This window comes from Vombatus ursinus, unplaced genomic scaffold (assembly GCF_900497805.2).
Source record: "Vombatus ursinus unplaced genomic scaffold, bare-nosed wombat genome assembly UNPS02014801.1, whole genome shotgun sequence".
Lineage (NCBI taxonomy): Eukaryota > Metazoa > Chordata > Mammalia > Diprotodontia > Vombatidae > Vombatus > Vombatus ursinus.
Window position 1 is genome coordinate 26,786,199 of NW_020954579.1, and position 13,997 is coordinate 26,800,195.

Genomic DNA, 13,997 nt, shown 5'->3' on the forward strand with positions numbered 1-13,997 from the left:
CTGAATTTTAACTGTGAAAGCTTGTGGGTTCCTTACTAATACACTCATTGAGGATGTCTTTGACTTATGTATAAATAACTCTCACAAACACTTTGTATGGATGAGAGAGTTAAATTAGAAATTTGCATTGTTATGCCCTAGGGTCATCTTTTCAGAATTAATAAGGTCTGAGATTTTTTTCACACCTTTAGTAACTTCACCTGCTTCCAAGACCTTGTGTATTGAACCTTGATTGCCATCACAAAATTATCACCTGCAGCATGGATCTCTTCTACATATATTTGGTCGAATCCAATGCTCTTTTGATTTTTGTTCTTATTAGTACCATTTCTACCTCCTTTTTTAAGTACATTTGGGACTGTGACTAATGTTACAGCCCAAGAATGGTGGTGACTCCACCATCATTCATTAAAAAAACAAAAACAAAAAAGTGTTGTTAAAATGGGTTTTCCAAATCTTTACCATTTCTCTTCTGTTTGTAGTGCTCTTTCCATTTTTATTATTCAATGCTCAATGAATGGATTTGCTTAGTTGGCTATCTAGGCCAAGCTTATTTAAATTAGTTTTACCTCTGCTGCTTCTCTCTATTTTGAGATAATACTGCTTATATTGTCTCTCAATTCTCTTTTTAAAGAAAATGCTCATGATATAAAGGCATGAGGCTTCTGGGTAATCTAGAAGTCTTTTGGTCCCTTTCATTGCTTTTTCCTGACTCATGCTTTCCCACATATTTTCCTTCATACTCACCTTTTCCCTGAAGTCACTGAATACCAGAGTATAAGTTGATTTGATTTGAAGGGTCTTCTCAAATTCTTTGTAGAGTTTCTCTACTGTTTCATTTTCAGCAACTGGTATTGGTGCATAAACTGCAATTATTTTAAAAGGGGTCTTTTTTCCCAAATATTCATTAATAGTATTGTAATATACACTGAACAAATATCCCACAAAATGCTGGGTTCTGTTGCCTCTGAGCGTACGTAAAATAAAACTCACTCTGCCAATTCCTTTCTTTGCATTTTGCTTCAGCTTCATTATTTCTTCTGGTTATTGTTTATAGCAAGAAAGTCAAGATTGACATAATTTAGATTCTCCATCAATACTAAGGTCTACTGATTGTCTAAAAAATGTTTGATTCTTAGTAGTCTGTCTCTGCCACTTCTCCCACCATTCTGCTACATCACTGCTAAAGAAGAGGGCCACATAGGGAGGAAGGTTATTTTTTAAATGTTCTTACTTTCACAGGTTGCAACGACAAAAAAGAAAAATCATCACCAGGTGGCCAGACTATGGCCAATGAGTATGCCTGATATATTTTTAAATTTTAAAAAATTATTTAAATAACTTTAAAAATCTTTATATATTAGTCTTACCTATAGCTTTTTCACAAAAATCTAACTGTGGTTATGCTAAAATTTTGTTTAAAAAAAAAAAGGCCATCCTTTTTTAGAGGATTAATTTATCATAAAATCATTGTAAGAATTTAATGAATAAATATATTTAACAAACATAGTTGTTAAAAATAAGCATTTTTTATTTCTTTGATAAGTATCATTATTTGGTCATGTATCTATTTTTATCATAGTTTCAAAAGGGTTTAAAATAATACTCCAATACTATATTTCAGGAAAAAATGAATTACCATAAAACTTCATTAGTCATTTGCAATACTTAGCCCTGTGCTAACTGTAAACTAGGGGCTTGCTTAGCAAACTAATAATGTAACCAAAAATGTCCACTTACTTAAGAGAACTACCTTTAAGCACCTTTGAAGGATCTTAACACAAGCAGAAACCAATACTACTTAAGATGGTCCATCAGCACACTAACAGTTACCAAACATTCTCATCTATTAAATAAAGCAGAATCACCATTTTCTCTAAACTTAAATTGAATTATTTATTATACTTAAAAATAATAAGCTATCATTCTTTTAAAATGTTCTTTTCAGGATGGCTTTTGTCACCTTAGGTTAATCCCAAACTGGTGAGATTTGAGAGCGTATTAATTCTTTCTTCTCTTAAAACTTCCACCTGAACTTAGATGCGCAGGAAATATTTTCCAAATTATGAACTCTCACTATAGTGACAGAACAGAGGCAGAACTTCTGTTAGATAGTAGAATTTAACCTTAGCACTGGCACTATACATGTACAGATACTAGGATTAGGGCTCTCCATTCGTTTTCTCAGAATCTATTTCACTTGCCTACACAGCAACAATTAAGTTACCAAATATCTCCTGTACCCAGCACTCTCATTGGCAATTCAGAGGTTCAAAAGAAAAAGAAGATATGTGGACGTGAAACAAAACATATATGAAACAATTATGTCATACCATAGTCCCTGCCAGGTCAGTTCACTCCTCTTAGCCTGTTTCCTTATCTATAAAATGAAGGTGCTAGATTACATGGTTTCTAAGACCCTTCCCCTCTAAGATTCTATGGTTCTACAATTTAAAACAGTCATAGTTCAAATGGCTAAGTACGGAATCTTGAATTCAGGCTTCTCCTGCTTTCAAGTTGAGTGTACTTTCCATTATACCAACCGGCCTTTCATGTGTAAATGGCTCCATTCACCTTTAAAAGCTTAATTTTAGACTTTACAAGGCACAACTCCTCCAAGTAAGTTATTAATATTTTCATTCTATTGCATTCCTGTTCATTTATGTGTTCCTCTCAACAATGATTCCAATAGAAAACTATGCTTTAGGACATGACTAACTTTGAATTAATAATACATTTAATGAAGTATTTGTAACTAAGGAATTTTATGACTGTCTTCTGACAATGAAAATAAGAATTTTATCAGACAGGACAATGAAATGAAATGAAAGAAGTCTGGGTGCTTGCTTTCTTTTTTAACTTATCAAGTCAAATCAGAATCTTAAAGTTTCTGTCCAAAGGTAACTACAATACATATTGAGAAGAGAATAGTTAAAATGACAAAAAATTTTAAACAAATTTTAAGCCATCAAAACTCATCCAAAAACAATAACCTAAAACAATAGCGTACACGCGCGCACACACACACACACACACACATTTCACTTGCTTCTCCACATACACACAAAGCATTATATTTTAATGTGTACTGACTGAGTCGTTTCACATAACGATTCTGGAAAAACTGCCTACTGGAATAGTTAAGTATTCTGAGCAATCAATGAAATTGCCTTACTACTTCCAATGCAGTATAAATATATCATACATGTTCATAAAGAGGTCAGTGACAATGATAATATCTTATTTTCAGATAAACAAAACTAAATTTTTATACAAATGCTAAAACAATTCAGCATAGAAATTCACTTGAAAGATCACAGACTTTTTATAAGTGTCTCTATGTTATAAGTAATAAAACATCAGGGAGCTCAAACAAATCAATTACTTTCTTTTTTACAGTGAATATTTAAAAGAAAGAAAAAAGAACACTGATTTCAAAGCTCATGGAAAAATGCCAAATAATTTTTGGATTGCCATGTCCAGTTGTTGTTGTTGTTTGTCCTTCTCCTTGAAGAGGACCATGACCTCAGGGAGGTGATGCTATGACATGCAGGTGAACTGGATTTAAGTGAGGGAGGGCTGTGCAAAGTCACCAGCCTCACTCTCTCCTCTGGAGTCATCTGGGTTCAATGGCAAGATATAGAATAGAATGACTAGAGGTGGCCTGGATGCAGTGGGAGACTTTGGTCTTTTTAAGCAAAGATCTTTAACAGGTCTCAGTTTGACTTATGCAGTGATTTACAAATTATTGGAATATGGAAAACATCCATATGCCAGGTTTTTCTGTGTCCCAAACTTGCTACCTTGCTGTTATTGTTGCTTCAGCTGTGTCCAACTCTTTTTGGGTTTTCTTGGCAAAGATACTGGAGTGGTTCACCATTTCCTTCTTCAGCTCATTTTATAGGTAAGGAACTGAAGCAAATAGGTTAAATGGTATGCTTAGGGTCACACAGCTATTAAGTATCTGAGGTCAGATTTGAACACAGGAAGATGATTCCAGGACTGGCACTTGATCTGCTGCCCCACCTTTCTGCTATAGAACTATTATTCTATATAATAACAGAATCTATTATTTTCTTGTTAACTAATTTTTATCATTTATTTGTATTGTATTATGTTTTACTGAGTTCTCAAGGGCAGGTAATTTTCCCTTACTTCAAAATACTTGCCTGGGACTCAGCCACTTAATCCATTCGGTAATAGGACAGAAACCAACTGGTTTGGAATGTTTTGTCTTTATCCCATGCATATAAAGTATAAGCCTGACTTAAGCAGATGCTCCACTTCTCTAAAGCATAACTAACCAGACCAGATTCTGTCCAAAAACAAACACTGGAAGAGGAGATAAAAAGAGAGAGGATGAGGGAAGCCAAGGAAATATGGAAGTCCAAGGTAAGTGAAACAGTTTTGCCTTACCTAACAATTCTCTGGGTGGGGCTGTTCTGCTGGATCCATTGCATGGAATGTTCTGATGTGGAGCAGATGAGGTGGTGTTTACCCACAACTCCGGTGACGAATAGTTGAAAGAAGATTGGTTATTATGGTCCTGATGCTCTTTACACTGAGCAAGACTGTCTTGAGTATTTAACTCTTCAGAACAAGGCGGTACTGAACTAGATGAAATTCTTCTTTGGTACAATGGCCTGCCTGGTCCTCGTGGTTCATACTGCATGAAGAAGGACGTTTTATAAATTAATACAATGCATTTCCCTCATTTTTTTTCTTTTAAGTTCACTACTTTCTTTTCAGCACACAACAATTTTTCTATATGGTGTGTCCCAAAAATCTCAGTGAATTTTTGGGATATCCTGAATTAGGAAGCAATTCTTTAAGAACATTCTTTTTCAATACTCTTTTTTCAGGAACACACAAAATCAAAGGCAAAATCAAAGGCACTGTCATAAAATGAAAAGAACGCTTAGCTATCAAAATACATGGGTTCAATTACAGGTTCTAACTTTGTTACCTTTTGTGATCTTGGTCACATTATTTAACTTTTGGGACCATAGTTTCCTCACCTACAAAATGAGGGGGCTGGATGTGTGAGGTTCTCTAAGACTTCTTCTAGCTCTAAAAATCTTACGATTCTATGTAAAACCAAAGAGTGAAACAATAAAGGAACACACCTGCTTGTTTCTCCTGGAGACATTTCAACTCAATATGCCCAATCAGTTGTTAAATCTTGTTGATTCTATCTCAATAAAAACTCACTGATAGATCACTTTCTGTCCATTCACATGGCCACTGTCTTAGTTCAGGCTCTCATCATCTCCAGCTTTACCTCCCTGTCAACTCTTAACTGGTTTTCCAGCCTCAAGTCTCTCCCTCTCCCTCTAATCCAACACAATTGCCAGTATGATATTCCTAATTGACCAGGTCACTCCCCTCCTCAGTAGTTTCAATGGAAATCTTTTTCATGAGACATCTGTAAAGCTCTTACAAACCTTAAAAGTGCTATATAAGTGCTAAGTACTATAAATACTAAATACTACCACTACCACTATTAGAAATCACAGGCCTGGTCCAAAAATGACAAATAAATATGCCACCTTGAACAACTCCCTGATTTCATCTTGCTTTATAATGACACTTTCCTCCAAAGTCTTCATTCTTCTTGACAACTAAACTCACTTAATTTAGTATAATTTAAAATTAGCTATTTTTAATTCCTTTGTCCAGGTCATTATTAAAATTATTGAACTTCATGAAATAGCCTGATCCAACTCAAAAATAATCACGAAATGATCAAGCACTAGGAAATTTGTGACATAATGTATAATATACTATATATATATATATACACACATACATATGTATATATGTGAACACATTAAATATACACATATAAAGAAAGACATACACATATATACACATTTTACCAAAAGCTTTTCAAAATAAACCATTAAGTCCTAACATAAAAATGAAGTTTTCCTTTTTATCATCAATATTTTAAAAATCCACCAGGTGCTAGGCTATCATTGCCCACTAGGGATTCATATTATAAAATCTACCTATGGATTCCAGAAAACAAACATTCATCATTCTCTTACTGAGGGCAGATTATAAAAATAAAAAATTCAAAGAAATAATCAATAGAAAACACTCCAGGTAGTAGTGTCAACAAGCAAATACCAACTTTTTGTAGTTGCCAGTCAAATGTACCCACTTGTCTCAAGGCCTTTTATAGGCAGGAAATGTTACAAATCAAGACATGAAGGTTGGCATAAGAACAGGTAACAATACTAATCAACTATGGCATAAAAAAATCCAACACATCTTCTAAATTAAAAGAAAATATATTCAGACAACAGGGAATCTGGTGATATTTAACAGGTCCCATAGAAGATGGCCTCTAATAATGAAGATATTAATAAAGATAAGTGCTTCAATGAAGCATGAAATTTGATTTTAAAAAATGTCCTGTGAACGGCTTTCATCAATGTCTTTCAAGTTGTCGATGTCCTTGCTGCTGCTGTTTTTATATGAAATGCACAGTACTGGCTAATATGATGCTTTAAAGCAGGAGTTCTTAACCTTTTTCTGTGTCATGAACTTCTGATCAAGTCAAATCAAATCAAGAAGCATTTATTAAGCTCTTATTATGTACCACACACTGTGTTAAACACTGGGGATACAAAGAAAAGCAATATCTGATGAAACCTATGAACCCCTTCTCAGAACAATGTTTCTCAATGCAAAAAAAAAAAAAATTAATGCACTCATGGACCCCAGGCTAAGAATCCTTGCTTTAAAGTTTCAGTAACTGGATAGATATGACATTGAAGGTTAGCAAAAGAAGTCAGAGTTAAGAGTACAGCTTAGCTGATGTAAGAGGCATGAAGAAAGGCATCTTTTGGGGAAATAACCTTTCCTGAGAGTAATTTCAGTAGAGGCGCTGCATTATGACAGTCTAGTAAGCATATTTTCATCACCTCTCCAGTGATAAAAATTTCATCACCTCTCCACTGTGATAGCCTCCTAATTGTTTTCCCTGCTTCCAGTCTTTCACCTTTCCAATCCACACAGATGTATTCTTAAAATACAAGTCTGACTATGTCCCTCCCCTTCTCAAGGAGCTCCAGTGTCCCTGAGATAAAACATGATCTCATTTATTTAGTAAAAGCCCTTCATAGTGTGACTCCTGCTTGCTTCTCCTCTCCCTCACTCATTCTACCTTCCGGTCAAACAGGCTTACTTCCTGTTTTCCCCTTACATGACATTTCATTTCCCTTTTCTATTGTCTCTCTTTAATTTCATCTCTCAGTATCAATAGCATCCTTCAAGAACCAACCTAAGAGATACATCCTACATGAGATCTTCTCACTGGAAATTACATTGTATCTACTTTGTATATATCTTGTATTTACCTACTTAAGTACAGGCTGTTTTCCCCAAATGAAATGTAAGCTCAGTGAAGAAAGGGTCTATTTCTGTGTTTTTTTATCCCTAGCACATAGTAGACACATAATAAATGCATGTTGAAGATAAGGTCAAAATGGGTACATGATTTAGACATAAGGGATGATATCATAAGCAAATTAGGAGAGTAAGGAATAGTTTACCTGTCAGATCTATGGAGAAGGGAAGAATTTATGACCAAACAAGAGCTAGAGAACACTATGAAATACAAAATGGATAATTTTGATTACATTAAGTTTTAAAGTTTTGCATAAACAAAACCAATGCAACCAAGATTAGGAGGAAAACAGAAAGCTGGGAAACAATTTTTACAGCCAGTATTTCTGATAAAGGCCTCATTTTTAAAATATATAGAGAACTGAATCAAATTAATAAGAACATAAGTAATTTCCCCAAGTGATAAATGGTCAAAGGATATGAAAAGGCAGTTTACAGAGGAAGAAATTAAAGCTATCTATAATCACACAAAAAAATGCTCTAAATCACTATTAATGACAGAAATGCAAATTAAAACAACTCTGAGGTACCACCTCATACCTATCAGATTGGCTAATTTGCAGAAAAGGAAAATAATAAATGTTGGAAAAGTTGCAGGAAAATTGGAACATTAATGCATTGTTGATGAGTTGTGAACTGATCCAACTATTCTAGAAAACAATTTGGAACTACGCCCAAAGGGCAATCAAACTGTGCATTCGCTTTGATCCAGCAATACCACTACTAGGTCTATATCCCAAAGAGATCACAAAAAAGGGAAAAGGACCCTTATGTACAAAAATATTTATAGCCGCTCTTTTTGTGGTGGCAAAGAATTAGAAATTGAAGAGATGCCCATCATTGGGATAATGGCTGAACAAGTTGTGGTATATGAATGTAAGAGAATGCTATTGCACTTTAAGAAATGATGCGCGAGCTGATTTCAGAAAAACATGGAAAGACTTACATGAATTGATGCTAAGTGAAATGAGCAAAACCAGGAGAACATTGTACACATCAACACTGAGCAACAATTAACTATAAAAGACTTAGCTCTTCTCAGCAACACAATGGTCCAAGACAATTCCAAAAGACTTATGATGGAAAATGCTAACCACATCCAGAGAAAGAATTATGGAGTCTGAATGCAGATTGAAGCATACCATTTTCACCTTTTTTTTTGTTTTTCCTTTCCTGTGGTTTTTCCCTTTTGTTCTGACTCTTCTTCCATAACATGACTAATGTGGAAATATGTTTAGCATGATTGTATGACCTGTATCAGATTGCTTGCTGTCTTAAGAAAGGACAAGGGGAAGGAGGAAGTATGAAGGGAAGGTGCAAGGGAGAAAAATTTGGAACTCAAAATTTTACAAAGGCAAATGTTGAAAATTATCTTTACATGTAACTGGAAAAAATAAATAAATGCTTGTTGAATGAATACAAAGTAATAAGTTACATTTACATAGTTTCCTTCTCATAATTAGCTTAATACTTCATATTCATTTTTTTTAATTCATGGAATCACAGGCCCATAGATATAGAGAGAACTGGAATCCTCAGAGCATACTGATGAAGCATATCCAGAGTAAGTACTGTATCCTTTCTCCATTATTTCAAGTATCTGTGCCATACTTCCTGTTTTTTGTTTTTGTTTTTGTTTTTAGGAAGAAATATTCTCTGTACAAGATTCAAAGTTCTTTCAACTTTAAAATGCGTATTTTAAACATTTTATGTAGTGCTGTAACTATTACCAGAACTCTGATATTAATTAAGGTGTATCAAATATGCCCATCAATTAATAAAAATAATTCATGAGCAGAACCAGGAGAACGTTGTACACAATAACAGCCATGTTGTGCGATGACTAATATTGATAAACTTAACCCTTCTCAGCAGTACAAGGATCTAGGACATCTCCAAAGGCCTCGTGATGAAAAATGCTATCCACAAAGAAAAAAGAACTACGGGGTTTGAATGCAGATTGAAGCATACTATTTGCTATTTTTTTTTCTTCTGTTGAGTTTTGTTTCCTCTTTCTGGTGGTTCCTCCTACTGGTTCTAATTCTTACTTACAACATCACTAATGTGAAAAGATGTTTAATAGGAACGTATATGAATAGTCTATATCAGATTGCATCCTGTCTAGGGGAGGGAGGGGGAGAAAAACTTAAAACTCAAAAGCTTGTGGAAGTGATTGTTGCTAATTCAAAAATAAATTAATAAAAAAATAAAAAATAAAAATAATTCACAAATACCACGATAATTATTATCTAAATCTTTAAAGATGCAAAGAAGAAACCTTTAGTCATTTTAAACATTAAGTCTTTATAGCTGAAAAATAGTGATGAGCTATGGACTATAGATGGGTAGAGTTAAATGAAGAGACTAAGTGGAAAAATAATCTTTCACCAAAACAATAGAAAAATGTTCAATATTAACTATACTGACAACATGTTGTGGGTAATTATAGCCTATAATAGCAGTAGCTATGGGTTTTCTTAACAGAATCTAAAAAGCAATGTAAAATTATACAGCAATCTTAATTGACTAAAAGCTCAATAAAATGCTGAAGTCAAAACTTCTTTCGCCCATTCTACAACTATATTATAGTTTTGTTCAATACAACATATTCTTGAAAAGAACAACTATTTGATGGCAATATTATTTTTTAACTTAAACAGGCATATAAAAATTATTTGGTTTATCCACGTGCACAGGAGTTTAAAATTTATAAAGAACACTGTTTTCAAGAAACCTGAAGACAAGTGAAGAAAACAACATTCAAATAAGAGGTAATAGAGTACAGTGTTAGCTATTATTATTATCATCATGAATAAACACATTATGTTAGAGGGGAAATATGTCAGGTCCATTGCTATGACATTCTGAGCTGTTACAAACTGATTTGATCCTACTCTCCTTGAAATATAAAATAGCTCTGTTCCTAAATACAGACTCCCTCTAGAAAACATCCCTTAAAAAGAAAAAATGTCAATTTTGATAGTTCCAAAAAGTAGTTCACAATAGTTCTATCCATAGCTATATAAAAGTTACCTCTAAAGAATCGTAATTAAGTTTCCCAAAAGAAAACTGGCTTTTATCAATTTGATGGTAGGAGTTTTAAATTTTACTTTTAAAGTACTTTAAAGAATAAAGCATTGATTATATTTATGTCATATTATACTTCATTTTCTTCTATTCAAATCTCTGACAATCTAGAAATCAAGATCTTGAGTGATCTAGAAAAGTGAAGCTTTTTGCTAAGACTGGTTTTCTCATTAGAAAAAATAATTTGGAAATGAATAATTACTTTCAACTAAAATTATATTTACATACAACAGTATAGTACAAAGGATGCAATCCTAGAGGTAAAATTAGTAAAATATTCACATTTATTCTGGGTTCTAGTCTTGGCTCTCTCACTAATTGTTTGTGACTTTGGGCAAATCTCTTCTTTGGGATGCAGTCAAGAAGTAAGCTGGAAGAAAGAGCAAATTTAAAAAAAAAAAAAGAAGAAGAAGAACCTGACCATAAAGAGCTACTATGGCAACAAGGAAGCTCAAGACAAAACATAGAAGAAAACTACTTTACATCATCTACAAGCAAAGCCTCAAAAAGAAATGTAGCTCAGACACAAGTCCAACAAAAATTCCTTGAAAAGTTAAAGCAGAATTAAATGAGCTAAAAAATTATTTTAAAAACCAAGTGAAAGCAGTGCAGGAAAGAATGAAACGAGAAAAGAGCTATGGAAGACAGATGAAAAGAGAATTAAATGCTTGGGGGAAAAAAGACACAAAACTTTACTGAAGAAAATAACTCACTGAAAATTATTGGTCAAATTGAAGTTAATTATTCCCTAAGATGTCAAGAAATAATAAAAATAAAGTGAAAAGACTGAAAAAATAGAACAAAATATGACATAACTTAAAAGGGAAGCAACTGACTTGTAAAACAGATCAAGGAGAGACAATTTGAGAATCACTGGACTACATGAAAGTCATGAACAATAAAAACAAACAAAAAGAACCTAGACCTCATATTTCAAGAAATCATAAAAGAAAACCCATCTAGATATCAAAAAACCAGAGGGAAAGGCAGAAATCAAAGGAATCTACCGGTCACCTCCTGAAAGAAACCACAAGAAAATTCTGGGAATATTATAGCCAAAATTCCAGGGCTCCTGGGTCAAGGAAAAAATTCTTCAAACAGACAGAAGAAACGATTCAAGTCCCCACTGTGGATCATATAAGTTAGGATCATATAAGATTTAGCAGCACCATTAAAAAGGAGCGAAGAACTTGGAATATGATATTCCCAAAGGCAAAGGATTTAGGCTTACAACCAAGAATAACTTACTCAACAAAACTTAGTATAATCCTATAAAGGAAAAAAAAATGAATATTTAATAAAATAGAGAACTTCCAAGCATTCCTGCAGAAAAGACAGTAACTGAGTAGAAAATCTAATATACAAACATAGGAGTCAAAAGAAGCATAAGGTAAAAATGAGTGAGAAATCCTATAAACAAGGTTAAACTGTTTACATTCTTACGTAGGAAAAAGATACAAGTAGCCCCTCAGAACTTTTATTATCACCAGGGGTCACAGAGGGAGTCTAATTAAGCAGAGAACCTCAGTGTTATGTTTAGAATATCTTAAAAGAAAAATAGAATGGGTAGGGAAGGGGAATGCATTGGGAGAAGAGAGGAAAGGAAGAATGGGGGAAATTACCTCACATAAAGAAGTTAATACAACAAAGAGGGGGCAGTTGCTTGCGGTTGGTGGGGGAAGCTGATGGTATTTGAACCTCACTAATATGAATTGATTAAAAGTGGGAAGAATATACATCCACACAGTTGGGTACAGCATTACATCTTACCCAACAGAAAAAAATAAGAAGGAAAGAGGTTAAGGAAAATGAGAAAAATAAGAGAGAAGGTAGATTAAAGGAAGCATTAATCAGAGGCAAAACATACTCTTAAGAAGAGAGAGGAGATAAAAAGAGAAAAATAAGAGAATAGGACAGAAGGAAATATGTAGTAATCATAACTGTGAATGGGATGAACTCACTCATATGATGGAAGAGGGTAGCAGAATGTCTTAGAAACCAGATTCCAACAATGTGGTGGTTTCAAGAAACATACTTGAAACAGAAAGATACACTCAGAGTTAAAATAAAGGGCTGGAACAGAATACAATATGCTATTATGCTTGAAGTAAAAAAGGCAGGGGTAGAAATCTTGATCTCAGCAAAAGCAAAAACAGACCTAATTAAAAGAGATAAACTGGGAAACCACATTTTGCTAAAAAGTTACCATAGACAGTGAATTAATGTCAACTCTAAGCATAAATGTACCAAATGGCATAGTATCTAAACTCTTAAAGGAAAAGTTAAATGACTTACAAGAAAAAAACAACAGTAAAAATATAATAGTAGGAGATCTCAATTTACCCACTTTGAGACCATGATACATCAATTCAAAAAATAAACAAGAAAGAATTTAATGACCTGAATAGAAATTTAGAAAAGTTACATATACTAAATCTCTGGAGAATACTGAACACTGAACAGGAATAGAAAGGAGTTTACCTATTTCTAATCTGTGTATAATAGCACATTCACAAAATTGGCCATGTATTTAGGGCATAAAAACCACACAGATGTAGAAAAGCAGAAATATTAAATGAATCGTTTCCCCAATCATAATGCAATAAAAATTACACTTAAAAAAAGGGGGGCCTTTGAGGTAAATTACAAATTAATTGGAAACTAAATAATCTAATCCTATAGAATGGATGGGTCAAAGAACAAATTCTAGAAACACACAATAATTTCATTAAAGATAATGACAACAATTAGACAACATACAAAAATTTGTGGAATGCAGCCGAAGCAGGAATCAGGGATAATTTTATCTCTAAACTCTTTCATCAATAATAGAGAAAAAGAACAGATCAATAAATTGGGCACAAATTAAAAAAAAACTAGAACACCAACAAATTAAAACCCCCAATAAACATCAAAACAGAAATCCTGAAAATCAAAAGATTAACAAAAATGAAAACAAACACTGCTGAGTATAATAAATAAAATTAGAAGCAGTTTTTTTTAAAATAAAAAGATAAGCCATTAGCAATTTTGATTAAGAGAAAAAAAATTACCAATATAAAAAATGAAAAAAAAAAGAGAGAATTCAGAATCAATGAGGAAGAAATAAAAGCAATTATTAGGCATTGTTTTGCCCAACTACATGCAATAAAATTTATCATTTAAATGAAATGAGTGAATATTTACACACATAAGTTGCTCAGGTTAACAGAACAGGAAATAGAACATTTAAATAACCTTGTCTTAGAAAACAAAATTGAGCAAGATTCAAATGAACTCCCAAAAGAAAAAACAAAAAACAAAAAACCAAGGACCAGACGGATTTACAAATGAATTCTACCAAACATTTAAAAAAAAAAAAACTTCTAATACTATATAAACTGTTTGGGGAAAAAAAAATACGTAAAGGAGGGATCCTACCAAATTACATAAAGGAGGGATCCTACCAAATTCCTTCTACAACACAAATATGGTCTTGCTATCTAAACTAGAAG

The 13,997-nt window shown here is 33.2% G+C and overlaps 1 protein-coding gene across 2 annotated transcripts in view; it reads right to left on the minus strand.

Annotated features, from left to right (window-relative positions):
* The window catches only part of HELZ (helicase with zinc finger), a 274,664-nt gene that overhangs the window by 7,407 nt on the left and 253,260 nt on the right, over positions 1–13,997 (minus strand). For both annotated transcript variants that reach the window (XM_027872722.1, XM_027872721.1), the window contains exon 30: positions 4,417–4,666. In XM_027872722.1, the coding sequence (XP_027728523.1) occupies positions 4,417–4,666 (250 nt within the window). The remainder of the gene's footprint in view (positions 1–4,416; positions 4,667–13,997) is intronic.